This window comes from Colias philodice, chromosome 22 (assembly GCF_061535455.1).
Source record: "Colias philodice isolate Cphi_HAF_F1 chromosome 22, ilColPhil1 Martin Lab GWU primary, whole genome shotgun sequence".
Lineage (NCBI taxonomy): Eukaryota > Metazoa > Arthropoda > Insecta > Lepidoptera > Pieridae > Colias > Colias philodice.
This window is the reverse complement of record NC_143107.1, coordinates 1,418,802-1,433,347: the sequence shown is the minus strand read 5'-3', so window position 1 is coordinate 1,433,347 and position 14,546 is coordinate 1,418,802. Positions and strand designations below refer to the sequence as shown.

Below are 14,546 nucleotides of genomic sequence, written 5' to 3'. Positions count from 1 at the left end.
TGCCCTCTATCGTATTTTTACATGAACTAATAAATTAAGAATAATAAAATTATAGGCTAATAACCATGTACCTACACTCTCTTTTGTACTCAAACACATTAACTACCTACACAAATCTAACCATGACAAGAACGTTCCGAAATTTCCATACAAATGTAGCGAATGCATGACAATGTCTACATCTCTACAATCGTCTAAAAGCACCAAGAAGCTTATTACTAACACTGGAGATTGCACTATCAAGAAAATATGACCTTGAATGACGCCTGTATGTTTTTTTATCCCTTTCACACCAACTTGCCAAGTTAGGTGATAGATATATAAGCTTCTTGAAAAGCACACACTGCATTGATATAACCACAGACTAATAATAATATACTACGTATATATAACTAATATTACGCCAGTTACGTCATCCGCAAATACTTTTGACGGTCAACAACCGCGCTGTGGCGGTCGCAGTTATCTTATATGCAGTACTTTCACTCGAAGAGTTATGCTTTATTACACGTTACGTTGTAACAAAATTACACGTTATGTATGGATTTTGTTTATGTTTTGTAAATAACTGCATACTTCCTAATTCGATTATCAATTTTTTAATTACATTCCTAAAATGTTTATAAACAAATTTACAAAACTTAGCATTCACAAACTGTGAAATCTCTACAATTTATAGACGTCTCTCTTGTAAGCGTAGCGTCGTATGTATTACCACAGACTAATAATAATATATGTACTACGTATACAAGTATTACTTTACTCTTTGCGTAGCGTAATCAATATTATGCTCACATGCTTTACTGCTAAGCGCCATCTATTGAGCAATGACGCAATTATTATATACGCCATCTAGCGTTGAATAGCTGGAGGCTGAATTTTCTTAAAAGTTTTTATCTTCTCTTTTAATGTTAACCTTTTTATTAACACAAAAATTAACTAGTTTCAATATATATAATATTATGTTATGTTCTAGTTTCAAATATTATAAACATAAATATTTTTTTTTTTGCAGTGACAAATAAAAATTAAGATAATTTGTATAGTATTCTTATATTTACTGGAAATTTACTTAAATTTAAATTCTATGCTTTACATGGCTTTACGTAACATAATTCAATAATCACAATAATTAAAAACTTAAAAAAAAACATCGAGGCTTACTCCTGACAGTTACCTCATAAGAATTAAACGGTTAAAATGAATGATTAAACAATAATCCATACTAATATTATAAATGCGAAAGTAACTCTGTCTGTCTGTCTGTTACTCAATCACGCCTAAACTACTGAACCAATTTGCATGAAATTTGGTATGGAGATATTTTGAAGCCCGGGTAGGACATATAGGCTACCTTTTATTGCGAAATATGTACCACGGGCGAAGCCGGGGCGGACCTCTAGTTCATTATAAAAATGTATGCAATAAATTTGTTAGTATCCAATTATATTATACTAAAATAATAGTCACAAATCATATTAAAAATTAATTATTGATTTTAACTTAATACAATAGTTAGTGTAATTTTGCAAAGTTGAATATGCAGAGGTAGTTAGACAATTTAAAAAAAGACAATTCTATAATAAATTTTGAACCAATATCACAAGTCAGGATGGCCGAGCGGTCTAAGGCGCTGCGTTCAGGTCGCAGTCCACTTCTGTGGGCGTGGGTTCGAATCCCACTTCTGACAAATATTTATTTTTATTATTTTGAAAAAATACATCTACTCTAAGATGAGCACTTAAGATGAGGCACACAAGTTCTTAAAGCTATCAAAAACATAAATTTAACATCCTAGCAGTGACTAAGGTTATTTTTTTTTTCATGTAAGTAATATTCTTAATGGAAATTAGCAAGTAACCAAAATATAAGGAATACATTATGGCGTGTTTGGTAATGATTAATAATTATAATATATTATTTGTCCATAGTTTAAAATCTCCTTCATGTTATTAATTATTGTATTGATGTTTGATTGCTTGTTTTATTTATTATCATCTTTCTAGAATCTAGAGATTAGTAGGTTTATTTAGCTAGTCTGAAGTCTCTTAGGTATTTGAAATACTTTATATTAAGTAGCTGTTGTACTTAATTGATAATACAAAGGTTCATATAGTATGATCTATTTAAAAAAGTAAGTCATGAGAAACGAAATAATTATCAGTTATGAGAACATGAGAGCAAAATAGGATTGCAATATAAACTTTTAAAAAAATGAAGTCATGTCGATTTTAAAATATATCCAATTTTTATCTTGACAGTTTTTATTAAAAATGACAATGACATTAAACTTGTGTAAATTTGACATTGAAATAACCTCTTGAAGTCTTCATGAAGTTCTGTAACTTTATCAGTGCAATTATTTTTGTTTATTTCATATTTTTGAGTACTAGAGTTTCAAGCATGACGACTATCAAAGTTGCAAATGAACAAGAAATCATTAAGAAACTATCCTCATATGTAGAGAAAATTTCAAATGACGCTATTCATAATCGCGGAAAGTTTTTCGTCGGCTTATCCGGTAAAGTAAAAAAATAACTAAATTACCACTTACACCACATTTTTAATCTCATAGAAAATTTCATCGTTACACATTAGCTATTATATAATGCCAGCTACCTAAAATATCATGTGCATAAATTAAGAATTAATTAAAAAATGAGTCACGTTAAAAAGTAAAATGCAACGTTGATTACTAATAAGAAAACTTCAGTTCAAAGTTTTACAATATTTTTAACAGTAGGTAATAGAGAGTATATTTCACAATTTTCTATTTTAGGTGGTTCAGTCTTGAACATAGAGAACAACAGAGTGTATATTTAATAAACAATTTTCTATTTTAGGTGGTTCAGTCTTGAAATATTTATGTGAAGGACTCCCCCAAGTGAACACAGATTGGTCCAAGTGGGTGCTAGCATTTTGTGATGAAAGAGTTGTGCCAGAGGATAGTGAAGATTCCACCTTTGGAGTATATAAAAGAGGATTGATTCCAAAAACTATGCTAAATGAAAGTCAATTTATTACTATCAAACAGGGAGTTAGTGGTAAGAATTGAAATGCAATCTTATTGGATACAAATAAATAAAATAAATCTATCTGCACACTTAGTTTAGAGCAACTGCACCAAGTTGAATATTTTTTGTGGTTGCTATAGTCAGGACACAGATTGTATAAAAGAAAAAAAAAAGAAAACTAATGGGAAAATCCTCAAAAGCAAAGCTTGTATCTTATTTTATAAAACTTAATGTCCACTTTTTCTGTACTAACATTATTAACTGAACAAATCTTATGTGAAATCATTTTAAGTTTTCATTTGAAACAATAATATACTACATATAAACATACAAACCTTAATTCCTTATAATTTCAGCTGAAGAAGCAGCCAAAGACTACACTGAGAAACTGACAAGCGCATTCAACAGTGAAAACTATCAATTTGACTTACTCCTCCTAGGAATGGGTCCTGATGGTCACACATGTTCTCTATTCCCAAATCATACACTTCTAAACGAAACTACTTTGAAAGTAGCGTCTATAATTGATTCACCGAAACCCCCGCCAGCCAGAATTACCCTAACTTACCCTGTTATTAATAATGCCAGGAATTGTATTTATGCAGTGAGTGGTGCGGGGAAAGCTGATATGGTTAAAGTAAGTATTGGCTTGATGTAGTAATGAAAATGATTGAAAAAAATGATGTCTCTATTTACAGGCAGTGAGCATTTTAGCCTAAGCAATCCTAAATAAATGTATGTCATGTGTAGAATTTTTATATTTTACTGCTGAAAATTGTTTCCCTATTTAAAATTTTAACTTTTACTGGTTTTGATATAACTTGTTATTTTGTCAGCTCATTTGTCAGTAGTTAAATTATAACAGTTAATATACAATATCTGAATATAGCTATCATATTTTCATCCCGATATTCTTTGACCTAAAAACCAAGTATCTTCCAAAATTTTGATCTCAAATCTCAGAATCCTTTACGAAATCGGCTAAAATTCGATCTTATTTTTCAGAGAATACTAAAAGACAAGGAAGATTTACCAGCCGCGCGGGTGAAACCAACACACGGATCAGTATATTGGATTGTAGACGCGGCCGCCGCTATACATTTATAATAATATATTTAGACCATATTATAGGAATCATTCCAGATGTTTTGTGCCTTATTTTTTGAATATTTTTGTCTTTAGACTTAAATGAGGTTATACCTCAGTAAGGCTAATCTTATTTGTTATTTTTAACACTGATAAGTGTATTTAAATTGACTATGTTTAAAATTTAAAGTGCTAGTGATTTATGGTGACTATTTGGGTTGTTAAAGGTTTGGAAATGCAGTGTTTTACATTCCTGTTGCATAAATAAATGTTTTTTAATACATTTTGTGTTTTATTGAGTACCTATATTTCATTTCTTGCATTATTATAAAAGATTTAATTAAATTAATATGAATATCTGTTCAGCAGTGTATAATATAAATAACAGTATCAAGTATGTTACCATACTTTTTATAAAATTCTAAAAAAAATTTTTATAAAAGTCTCGTAAAATATTTACTTGTTGCAAGTTGCATTGCAACATGTATTCTGTGTTCTGTGTTTGTATAACTATACATTGATAAAGGGTAATGAATAAAACGAAATAGTCTTGTTCCAATATGTGTATTTCCCTCACTCTCAAATGCCCGCGAGATCAACAGCATTCTTCACAATAAAAAAGACCTCGACTATTTTACGGTACTGTTACATTACAATTAACCACCTACGACACTTTACTTTTTTAATACAATTAATATTATATGTAATTACAAAAAGTCTGTCAACTAAATACAAAATATTCGGCGCGCATAGCGCACCAAACGCTTACACATATACATATTTTATAAAGATAACATATACATAGCACTACCGTTAATTTATATAAAAAAATTGTAACCTAACGGAGCGGACTTAGCGTAAATGAGAAAACGTCAGGCGCGTCGCGGCTCACCCGCCCACACGCGGCAACACGCGGCAACACGCGGCCACACGCGGCAACACGCGGCGGGCAAGCGCACTAACATAATCAGAAATTAAATACTAACCTAATCTAATCTCGCGATTCAACGCTAATGTAGGACAAAAAAAAAAATATATGAACGCAACGCGCCGACGCTAATACACTAGGAATTTTAAAAGAAAACTTTTTTTATAAACATAGCATTTTCCATTCAATTTCCTTTCATTTTATTTTACAATATCAGTTATACAGTTTTTTAAATACACGAAGGCATCTGTTACGTAACAAAACGGACCGGTCCAACAACACTTGTATTACGCGCACACGCTCGCTGACGCGTGTGACGCACTAACACGCGTCACACGCGTCATTAACGGCATTCACGCGCAAACCACATTTTATACACGCCGCGACGCGCCAAATAATAAACGCGCCGCATGAGACAATTTACAACATGATATCAAATAATTCTCTACAAATCGTTGCGACGCCGCGGCAAGTTTGCGCGCAAACGCATACAAAAACACCAAATTAAAATCGCACAAGCGCAAAAAATATATCGAAAACATTGCAATTTACCGACAAACATTGATTTACAAAACGAATACGTGCGAACCGCGAGTACTATACAGTCCTGTTTAAATATAAATTCTGTTCGATGCGCATAGAGTTGAATTTCCCTCGTGTTGTTGTTACGCGTAAACACAAGTGTGTGTGAACGCGTGTCAATTGACTGGATGTGTGTGGCTGGCGCCCTATATACAGTGTCGAATGACCGTTGTTAACTCCTGTGGACAACAATAATAATTTATTAGGACAATTGTACGAAAAGTTGAGAATGTTGAAAGAAAATTTTCATAATAAGGGCCGATTTTTCAATGCTTGGATAAAACTTATCCGTCCAATATACACGATAATATTAAAATGTCACGTAAACTGTCAAATACGGGCAATTAGAATAAGTTTTTAAAATGGTAGTTTTATACATTATTCGACGAATAAGTTTTATCCAAGCATTGAAAAATCGGCCCTAAGTAAAAAAGGCCAAATTAACTATTTTCAATTTAACTAGACAGTGAAAAGAAAACTTGTTTCAAATTTTCGCTTTATAGATTTTAAATTAAATATTTGAAAAATTCATCAGAGATCACGTGGCGGGATTCGAACCCGCGATTTTCGCCTTATTGTGGAATGTGGCGATATCCAGCCACCCAGCTCAGACATTGAATTTCTTTTCCTACAAGAATGCGACGTTAAGCTTGTGTAGTTTGAGCTTTGAGGTGTTCCTACACCTTTTTTTTTCACACACTATAGGCACTCGACGCGGACGTCGAGTTATGCTAGTATAATATTATAACTACAAGTATTCGATGTATGAAACATTTATTGAAGGATAGTTATAGATAACCTTTTTTGTGGTAGGTAGTATTTCACGTCTATTGTATTGCTTCGTACAATTTTTAAATCGTACAATAAACATTTGTTGTTGTCGTCAAACATCGTTAATTAATCCTGTAGCAAAAGGAGAATTTTATTTGAAACTAGCTTCCGCCCACGACTTTGTACGTGCATCCCCGTTTTTCATCCCCATTCCCACAAGAATTTCGGGAAATTCTTTCTTAGCGGATGACTACGTCCTAAGTCCTAACATCTACCTGCATGCCAAATTTCAGCCCGATACGTCCAGTGGATTGGGCTGTGCGTTGATAGATCACTATATCAGTCACCTTTGAGTTTTATAGATAATAAATAAGATAAAGTAGGTACCGCACTAGTTACCGTACCGTACCGTAGTACCGGCCGCTCCGCTCTCCTGCACACACACACACAGTACGTACCGCACTAGTTGGGCGCCCAGTAGGACTGCGAGTAGGCCGGCTTGCTGCCGCCCGCCTTGCCTCCTGCACACACACACACAGTACGTACCGCACTAGTTGGGCGCCCAGTAGGACTGCGAGTAGGCCGGCTTGCTGCCGCCCGCCTTGCCTCCTGCACACACACACACAGTACGTACCGCACTAGTTGGGCGCCCAGTAGGACTGCGAGTAGGCCGGCTTGCTGCCGCCCGCCTTGCCTCCTGCACACACACACACAGTACGTACCGCACTAGTTGGGCGCCCAGTAGGACTGCGAGTAGGCCGGCTTGCTGCCGCCCGCCTTGCCTCCTGCACACACACACACAGTACGTACCGCACTAGTTGGGCGCCCAGTAGGACTGCGAGTAGGCCGGCTTGCTGCCGCCCGCCTTGCCTCCTGCACACACACACACAGTACGTACCGCACTAGTTGGGCGCCCAGTAGGACTGCGAGTAGGCCGGCTTGCTGCCGCCCGCCTTGCCTCCTGCACACACACACACAGTACGTACCGCACTAGTTGGGCGCCCAGTAGGACTGCGAGTAGGCCGGCTTGCTGCCGCCCGCCTTGCCTCCTGCACACACACACACAGTACGTACCGCACTAGTTGGGCGCCCAGTAGGACTGCGAGTAGGCCGGCTTGCTGCCGCCCGCCTTGCCTCCTGCACACACACACACAGTACGTACCGCACTAGTTGGGCGCCCAGTAGGACTGCGAGTAGGCCGGCTTGCTGCCGCCCGCCTTGCCTCCTGCACACACACACACAGTACGTACCGCACTAGTTGGGCGCCCAGTAGGACTGCGAGTAGGCCGGCTTGCTGCCGCCCGCCTTGCCTCCTGCACACACACACACAGTACGTACCGCACTAGTTGGGCGCCCAGTAGGACTGCGAGTAGGCCGGCTTGCTGCCGCCCGCCTTGCCTCCTGCACACACACACACAGTACGTACCGCACTAGTTGGGCGCCCAGTAGGACTGCGAGTAGGCCGGCTTGCTGCCGCCCGCCTTGCCTCCTGCACACACACACACAGTACGTACCGCACTAGTTGGGCGCCCAGTAGGACTGCGAGTAGGCCGGCTTGCTGCCGCCCGCCTTGCCTCCTGCACACACACACACAGTACGTACCGCACTAGTTGGGCGCCCAGTAGGACTGCGAGTAGGCCGGCTTGCTGCCGCCCGCCTTGCCTCCTGCACACACACACACAGTACGTACCGCACTAGTTGGGCGCCCAGTAGGACTGCGAGTAGGCCGGCTTGCTGCCGCCCGCCTTGCCTCCTGCACACACACACACAGTACGTACCGCACTAGTTGGGCGCCCAGTAGGACTGCGAGTAGGCCGGCTTGCTGCCGCCCGCCTTGCCTCCTGCACACACACACACAGTACGTACCGCACTAGTTGGGCGCCCAGTAGGACTGCGAGTAGGCCGGCTTGCTGCCGCCCGCCTTGCCTCCTGCACACACACACACAGTACGTACCGCACTAGTTGGGCGCCCAGTAGGACTGCGAGTAGGCCGGCTTGCTGCCGCCCGCCTTGCCTCCTGCACACACACACACAGTACGTACCGCACTAGTTGGGCGCCCAGTAGGACTGCGAGTAGGCCGGCTTGCTGCCGCCCGCCTTGCCTCCTGCACACACACACACAGTACGTACCGCACTAGTTGGGCGCCCAGTAGGACTGCGAGTAGGCCGGCTTGCTGCCGCCCGCCTTGCCTCCTGCACACACACACACAGTACGTACCGCACTAGTTGGGCGCCCAGTAGGACTGCGAGTAGGCCGGCTTGCTGCCGCCCGCCTTGCCTCCTGCACACACACACACAGTACGTACCGCACTAGTTGGGCGCCCAGTAGGACTGCGAGTAGGCCGGCTTGCTGCCGCCCGCCTTGCCTCCTGCACACACACACACAGTACGTACCGCACTAGTTGGGCGCCCAGTAGGACTGCGAGTAGGCCGGCTTGCTGCCGCCCGCCTTGCCTCCTGCACACACACACACAGTACGTACCGCACTAGTTGGGCGCCCAGTAGGACTGCGAGTAGGCCGGCTTGCTGCCGCCCGCCTTGCCTCCTGCACACACACACACAGTACGTACCGCACTAGTTGGGCGCCCAGTAGGACTGCGAGTAGGCCGGCTTGCTGCCGCCCGCCTTGCCTCCTGCACACACACACACAGTACGTACCGCACTAGTTGGGCGCCCAGTAGGACTGCGAGTAGGCCGGCTTGCTGCCGCCCGCCTTGCCTCCTGCACACACACACACAGTACGTACCGCACTAGTTGGGCGCCCAGTAGGACTGCGAGTAGGCCGGCTTGCTGCCGCCCGCCTTGCCTCCTGCACACACACACACAGTACGTACCGCACTAGTTGGGCGCCCAGTAGGACTGCGAGTAGGCCGGCTTGCTGCCGCCCGCCTTGCCTCCTGCACACACACACACAGTACGTACCGCACTAGTTGGGCGCCCAGTAGGACTGCGAGTAGGCCGGCTTGCTGCCGCCCGCCTTGCCTCCTGCACACACACACACAGTACGTACCGCACTAGTTGGGCGCCCAGTAGGACTGCGAGTAGGCCGGCTTGCTGCCGCCCGCCTTGCCTCCTGCACACACACACACAGTACGTACCGCACTAGTTGGGCGCCCAGTAGGACTGCGAGTAGGCCGGCTTGCTGCCGCCCGCCTTGCCTCCTGCACACACACACACAGTACGTACCGCACTAGTTGGGCGCCCAGTAGGACTGCGAGTAGGCCGGCTTGCTGCCGCCCGCCTTGCCTCCTGCACACACACACACAGTACGTACCGCACTAGTTGGGCGCCCAGTAGGACTGCGAGTAGGCCGGCTTGCTGCCGCCCGCCTTGCCTCCTGCACACACACACACAGTACGTACCGCACTAGTTGGGCGCCCAGTAGGACTGCGAGTAGGCCGGCTTGCTGCCGCCCGCCTTGCCTCCTGCACACACACACACAGTACGTACCGCACTAGTTGGGCGCCCAGTAGGACTGCGAGTAGGCCGGCTTGCTGCCGCCCGCCTTGCCTCCTGCACACACACACACAGTACGTACCGCACTAGTTGGGCGCCCAGTAGGACTGCGAGTAGGCCGGCTTGCTGCCGCCCGCCTTGCCTCCTGCACACACACACACAGTACGTACCGCACTAGTTGGGCGCCCAGTAGGACTGCGAGTAGGCCGGCTTGCTGCCGCCCGCCTTGCCTCCTGCACACACACACACAGTACGTACCGCACTAGTTGGGCGCCCAGTAGGACTGCGAGTAGGCCGGCTTGCTGCCGCCCGCCTTGCCTCCTGCACACACACACACAGTACGTACCGCACTAGTTGGGCGCCCAGTAGGACTGCGAGTAGGCCGGCTTGCTGCCGCCCGCCTTGCCTCCTGCACACACACACACAGTACGTACCGCACTAGTTGGGCGCCCAGTAGGACTGCGAGTAGGCCGGCTTGCTGCCGCCCGCCTTGCCTCCTGCACACACACACACAGTACGTACCGCACTAGTTGGGCGCCCAGTAGGACTGCGAGTAGGCCGGCTTGCTGCCGCCCGCCTTGCCGCCCGCCGCGCGACCGCCCGCTCCGCTCTCCTGCACACACATTATATTATTATACATACTATCACTACATAGTATAAAACAAAGTCACTTTATCTGTCCCTATGTATGCCTAAATCTTTATAACAACGCATATTTATATCATACTAGCGGTCCGCCCCGGCTGCGCCCGAGGTACCTACATGCATAAACTATCCTAAGGCAGGCGCTAGACATGTGATCAAATACGCAAATACCTACAAAGTCGCGAAGTGTGGCACTGACATTTGCCTATTTGTTCAAAGTTTGAACACATATTTGAAGTTTGCCGAGTCGAGTCGGTTTTTCTGCGAACATCAAAGTAATCAAACTTCAAAGTTGCTTCAAAGTTTGTGCGCCCTGCCACACTTGTTGCAATGCTTAGTAACGCGCGCGCCGCTGACCGGAGCAGTTGTGTGTGTATATTTTGAGTGTCATAATGGAGTGGAGTAATGATGTAGTTATCGAATTTCTTCAGCTACTTGAAGCGGAACCCTCCATATGGGATCCAAAAAACAAAGACCACAAAAACCGTAACGTTGTAAACGACGCATGGGTCCGAATAAAAAATAATTTATCTATTATATATATAATAATTACATTTTGATATATATAATAATTACATTTTGAAATATATAATAATTACATTTTGATGTAAAGAATGAAACCAAAAATTGAACGCACTCAAATAAAACAGATTGTCGGCGTCCACAAAATCGTCTTCCGATCTATCAGCCATCTTTGCAATAACTGTGCCGTCAAACATTTGAAAACAAGTCTAGCAGGCATATTTTTAATCGTGTTTGCGTCAAAGTTTTCACTTCAAAGTTTGGTCAAATGTTTGCTCAAACTTTGAAGCCCATGTGTAGCGCCAGCCTATCTCTCAAGTTGGATCGAACTGCACATGGTGTGCGAATTTTATTATAATCGGTTAAGTGGTTTAGGAGTCCATTGAGGACAAACATTGTGACACGAGATTTATACAGGGTGTCCCAGAAGTCGCCGTCAAGCCGAAACTTTCTGAAAGGTAATGCCACACCGGTTTTCAGAAAAATTGAAAAAAAAAATTAAGTTATGTATTTTTGAAGTTATGGATTTTTTTATTTAATTCCAGAAAATGTATGTTTTGAAGCCACTTGCCCCGGGATAAATATAAAATATAGCCTCAAGCCTTTGATACTCAACTTAGCTATATAAATAAACAAATTTTAAATCGATTCAGTAGTTTTGGAGTCTTACAAACACAATCTTTATATTAGCGCATAAATGAAGCTATTCTAATAATCCACATTAAAAATGACTGTCACAATTATCTAGCAATATTGCTCCTATTATAAAAACAACATATGAATACTTTCTTTGTATATATTTTAAGTTTTAACGTACCTATTTTAGTAAAAACAGATAATTTTAAAATGATTTTTTTTTTCACTTATTAATTATGTACCTATATTATTTTATTCAATCAAACAGATTTTGTATTAGTAAAGCACAACAATGTAAAATATCAAATGAGTTTAGCAAAATTACATAATATCAAATAAATATTATGATTATAACTAAAACATGCATAACTGACCAAGGCGGGTAACATTTATTATACAAGATATATAATAAATAATAAAATACACATATAAAACGTATATAGCGAACACAGTGCAGATATATAAATAATATGGGTTTTGTTGTGGTTAAAAACACACATAAGTTTTAATCAAAATTATTATAGCATAAATTCTTTATTTGGCTAAGGGCCGATTTTTCAATGCTTGGATAAAACTTATTCGTCGAATAATGTATAAGAGCGAGCGCGCACGAGCAACTTTGTCTCCGCAACTATTTTGTCTCTCCCATCAATTTGTATGGGGAGTTGCGTCGCTACGTGCGCGCACTTTCATACTAGCCCATAGGTGGGGGGGACAAAATAGTTGCGGAGACAAAATAGTTGCGGAGACAAAGTTGCTCGTGCGCGCTCGCTCTAAAACTACCATTTTAAAAACGTATTCTAATTGCCCGTATTAGACGTATTATCTATACAAATATTATAAAGAGGAAAGGTTTGATTTTTTGTTTGTTTGTTTGTTTGTATGAATTGAATAGGCTCCGAAACTACTTGGCAGATTTGAAAAATTCTTTCACTGTTGGAAAGCTACATCATTTCTGAGTGACATAGGCTAGGTTTTATCCCGGAAATCCCACGGGAACGGGAACTATGCGGGTTTTTTTTTTGAAAACGCGGGCGAAGCCGCAGGCGGAAAGCTAGTCGTGTAATACTTTATTGGACGGATAAGTTTTATCCAAGCATTGAAAAATCGGCCCTTAATAAAAACATTGCTAAAATAGACACAATTAACCTGAATCTTTTTGAGTATTTTCATTGTAAAAATAAATAGCACCATAGGCTTTAAAATATTCCAAAAGTACTATCATTATTTACTCAAAAAAATTGTGCTTAACCAAAACCGCACACTTCTCAAAATCATTCCCGATTTAAGCCAAAATCTTAAAAAATATGCTGAAAAATTAATTATAAATATTTTGCTGATTTTTATTACTATTTTCAACCACAACAACATACACATACGGTGAGCGAACATAAACATATATTTGATAGATAACTTACCCGCCTATTATGACTACTGTTCACCCGTACATCCATCTACAAACGAAAGCAAATTCTAACTTTTGTAATTAAAATAATATAAAAAAAAAACAAAACACTATTTTTACATGCATATGTGTATGTGTTAGATGTTTGTGTGTGTGTGATTTTTTATTGTGTTTTTCGATTATATGAACTTTTAATACTAAATGTAATTGCATGATGGTAATGTTTGATCTATGATTAAATAATGAACGACAAAAAATGTACTGGTACAAAGTTAAGTTTAAAGCAATGATTCTACAAATAAATTACTTATTGAATATTCGTTCATTTATTAAAGTATTTAAAAAAATGTTTAAGTCGAAGTGTTCATGTAGTTTTATCTGTGTATGATATAGTTCGGACATGCAAACGGGAAGTATATTTGTTTTACAGTATTTGATGTTGAATATAGTCCTTGTTCAGTACTTCAGGACATCAAGATTTTTATGTTAGTGTGGTTAATTTTTGACAATTGCAATTTCGAGTGTCACTTTGCTATTTAATTCTTTAATGAGGTATGTTGTTAAATTTACTGGATTTTTTGAAGTGAAAACTTCTTTAGCGGCGTTGAGCACTTTTTCTGTAATGGGTATAAAATCTTAAACTCGCGTCAGGACACGTGACCTGATCGAAAAAGCGTAAGACGGATACCATTCCAAAATATCAAACATGCTCAACGTTAATAATCAAGTTTTCACTTCTGCCGGCACTCCCCCAGTGCAACCCGTCTTTTTTTATTTTGAATAATATGTAGTAGTAGTGTGAATAGTGATGACAGTTTGGTGTTGTGATGCACTGCCTGTGTCATGCAATGTTATGTGTTGTGATATTGTGTCGTGTATATCATGCCGTAGTGTAGTATAGTGTGGTGTTGTCGAATAGTATCATGCTGTATCGTGTAGTGTAATTGTATAACATTATGTCGTGCCGCATGTCACGTTGTATCGTGTCGCATGTCGTGTGTGTATCGTACCGTATCGTGTGCTGTGTCGTGTGCTATGTCGTGTCGTGTCGTGTCTGTATCGTATCGTGTCGTGTGGTCACCTGGTGCTGCGGGTGGTGGTGCGGGTGGTGGTGCGGCGGCGCGGGGATGTACAGGTGCGAGGCGGCGCCGAACGGCGGCGGCGTGCCGCTGTGGAACCCGGCCTTCTCGTAGCTCTGCAATATAATGCACAAATATTGATGTGACAACGTCTTATAATTCGATAGAGCCGGCTGCACGCACGAAAAAACATTACTCATGCGGCGTTACCTCGCTCTGAGGCGTTCCATGTAAGGCTTGAAGTGCAAGCACATAATAGTAGCTAAACGCTACAGAACGGACACTCTCCGCCTCCCGCCAAAATTAAACACTTACCTCACCCCGCACGATCAGGCTAAAAATGGTCCACATTTTTCTACAGGGACGATACGCAACGAAGATTGACAACATTAATCAAATTTACTTAAAGTAATTTTATTCTT

General features: G+C 41.5%; 2 protein-coding genes and 1 non-coding gene across 8 annotated transcripts in view; 2 read left to right on the top strand and 1 right to left on the bottom strand.

Annotated features, from left to right (window-relative positions):
* Positions 1-1,606: 1,606 nt before the first annotated feature.
* On the top strand, positions 1,607-1,690 carry TRNAL-CAG (transfer RNA leucine (anticodon CAG)). Its single transcript has one exon. It is a non-coding gene; the product is annotated as a tRNA-Leu (tRNA).
* Positions 1,691-2,301: 611 nt separating this feature from the next.
* On the top strand, positions 2,302-4,383 carry Pgls (6-phosphogluconolactonase). Its single transcript, XM_089709220.1, has 4 exons — positions 2,302-2,521; positions 2,844-3,044; positions 3,371-3,651; positions 4,020-4,383. Exons 1-4 carry the CDS (start codon positions 2,332-2,334, stop codon positions 4,119-4,121), a joined length of 774 nt encoding a protein of 257 aa, XP_089565346.1. The 5' UTR covers positions 2,302-2,331; the 3' UTR covers positions 4,122-4,383.
* Positions 4,384-4,648: 265 nt separating this feature from the next.
* lig (ubiquitin-associated protein-like lingerer) overlaps positions 4,649-14,546 on the bottom strand; it is a 41,480-nt gene continuing 31,582 nt past the window's right edge. For 5 of the 6 annotated variants that reach the window (XM_089709473.1, XM_089709479.1, XM_089709476.1 and 2 more), the window contains 4 exons: positions 14,127-14,240; positions 13,059-13,094; positions 10,360-10,450; positions 4,649-5,789 (listed from right to left, as the gene is read on the bottom strand). In XM_089709473.1, the coding sequence (XP_089565599.1) occupies positions 10,364-10,450; positions 13,059-13,094; positions 14,127-14,240 (237 nt within the window). In that variant the 3' untranslated portion in view covers positions 4,649-5,789; positions 10,360-10,363. The remainder of the gene's footprint in view (positions 5,790-10,359; positions 10,451-13,058; positions 13,095-14,126; positions 14,241-14,546) is intronic. The other variant, XM_089709478.1, reaches the window with a different exon arrangement.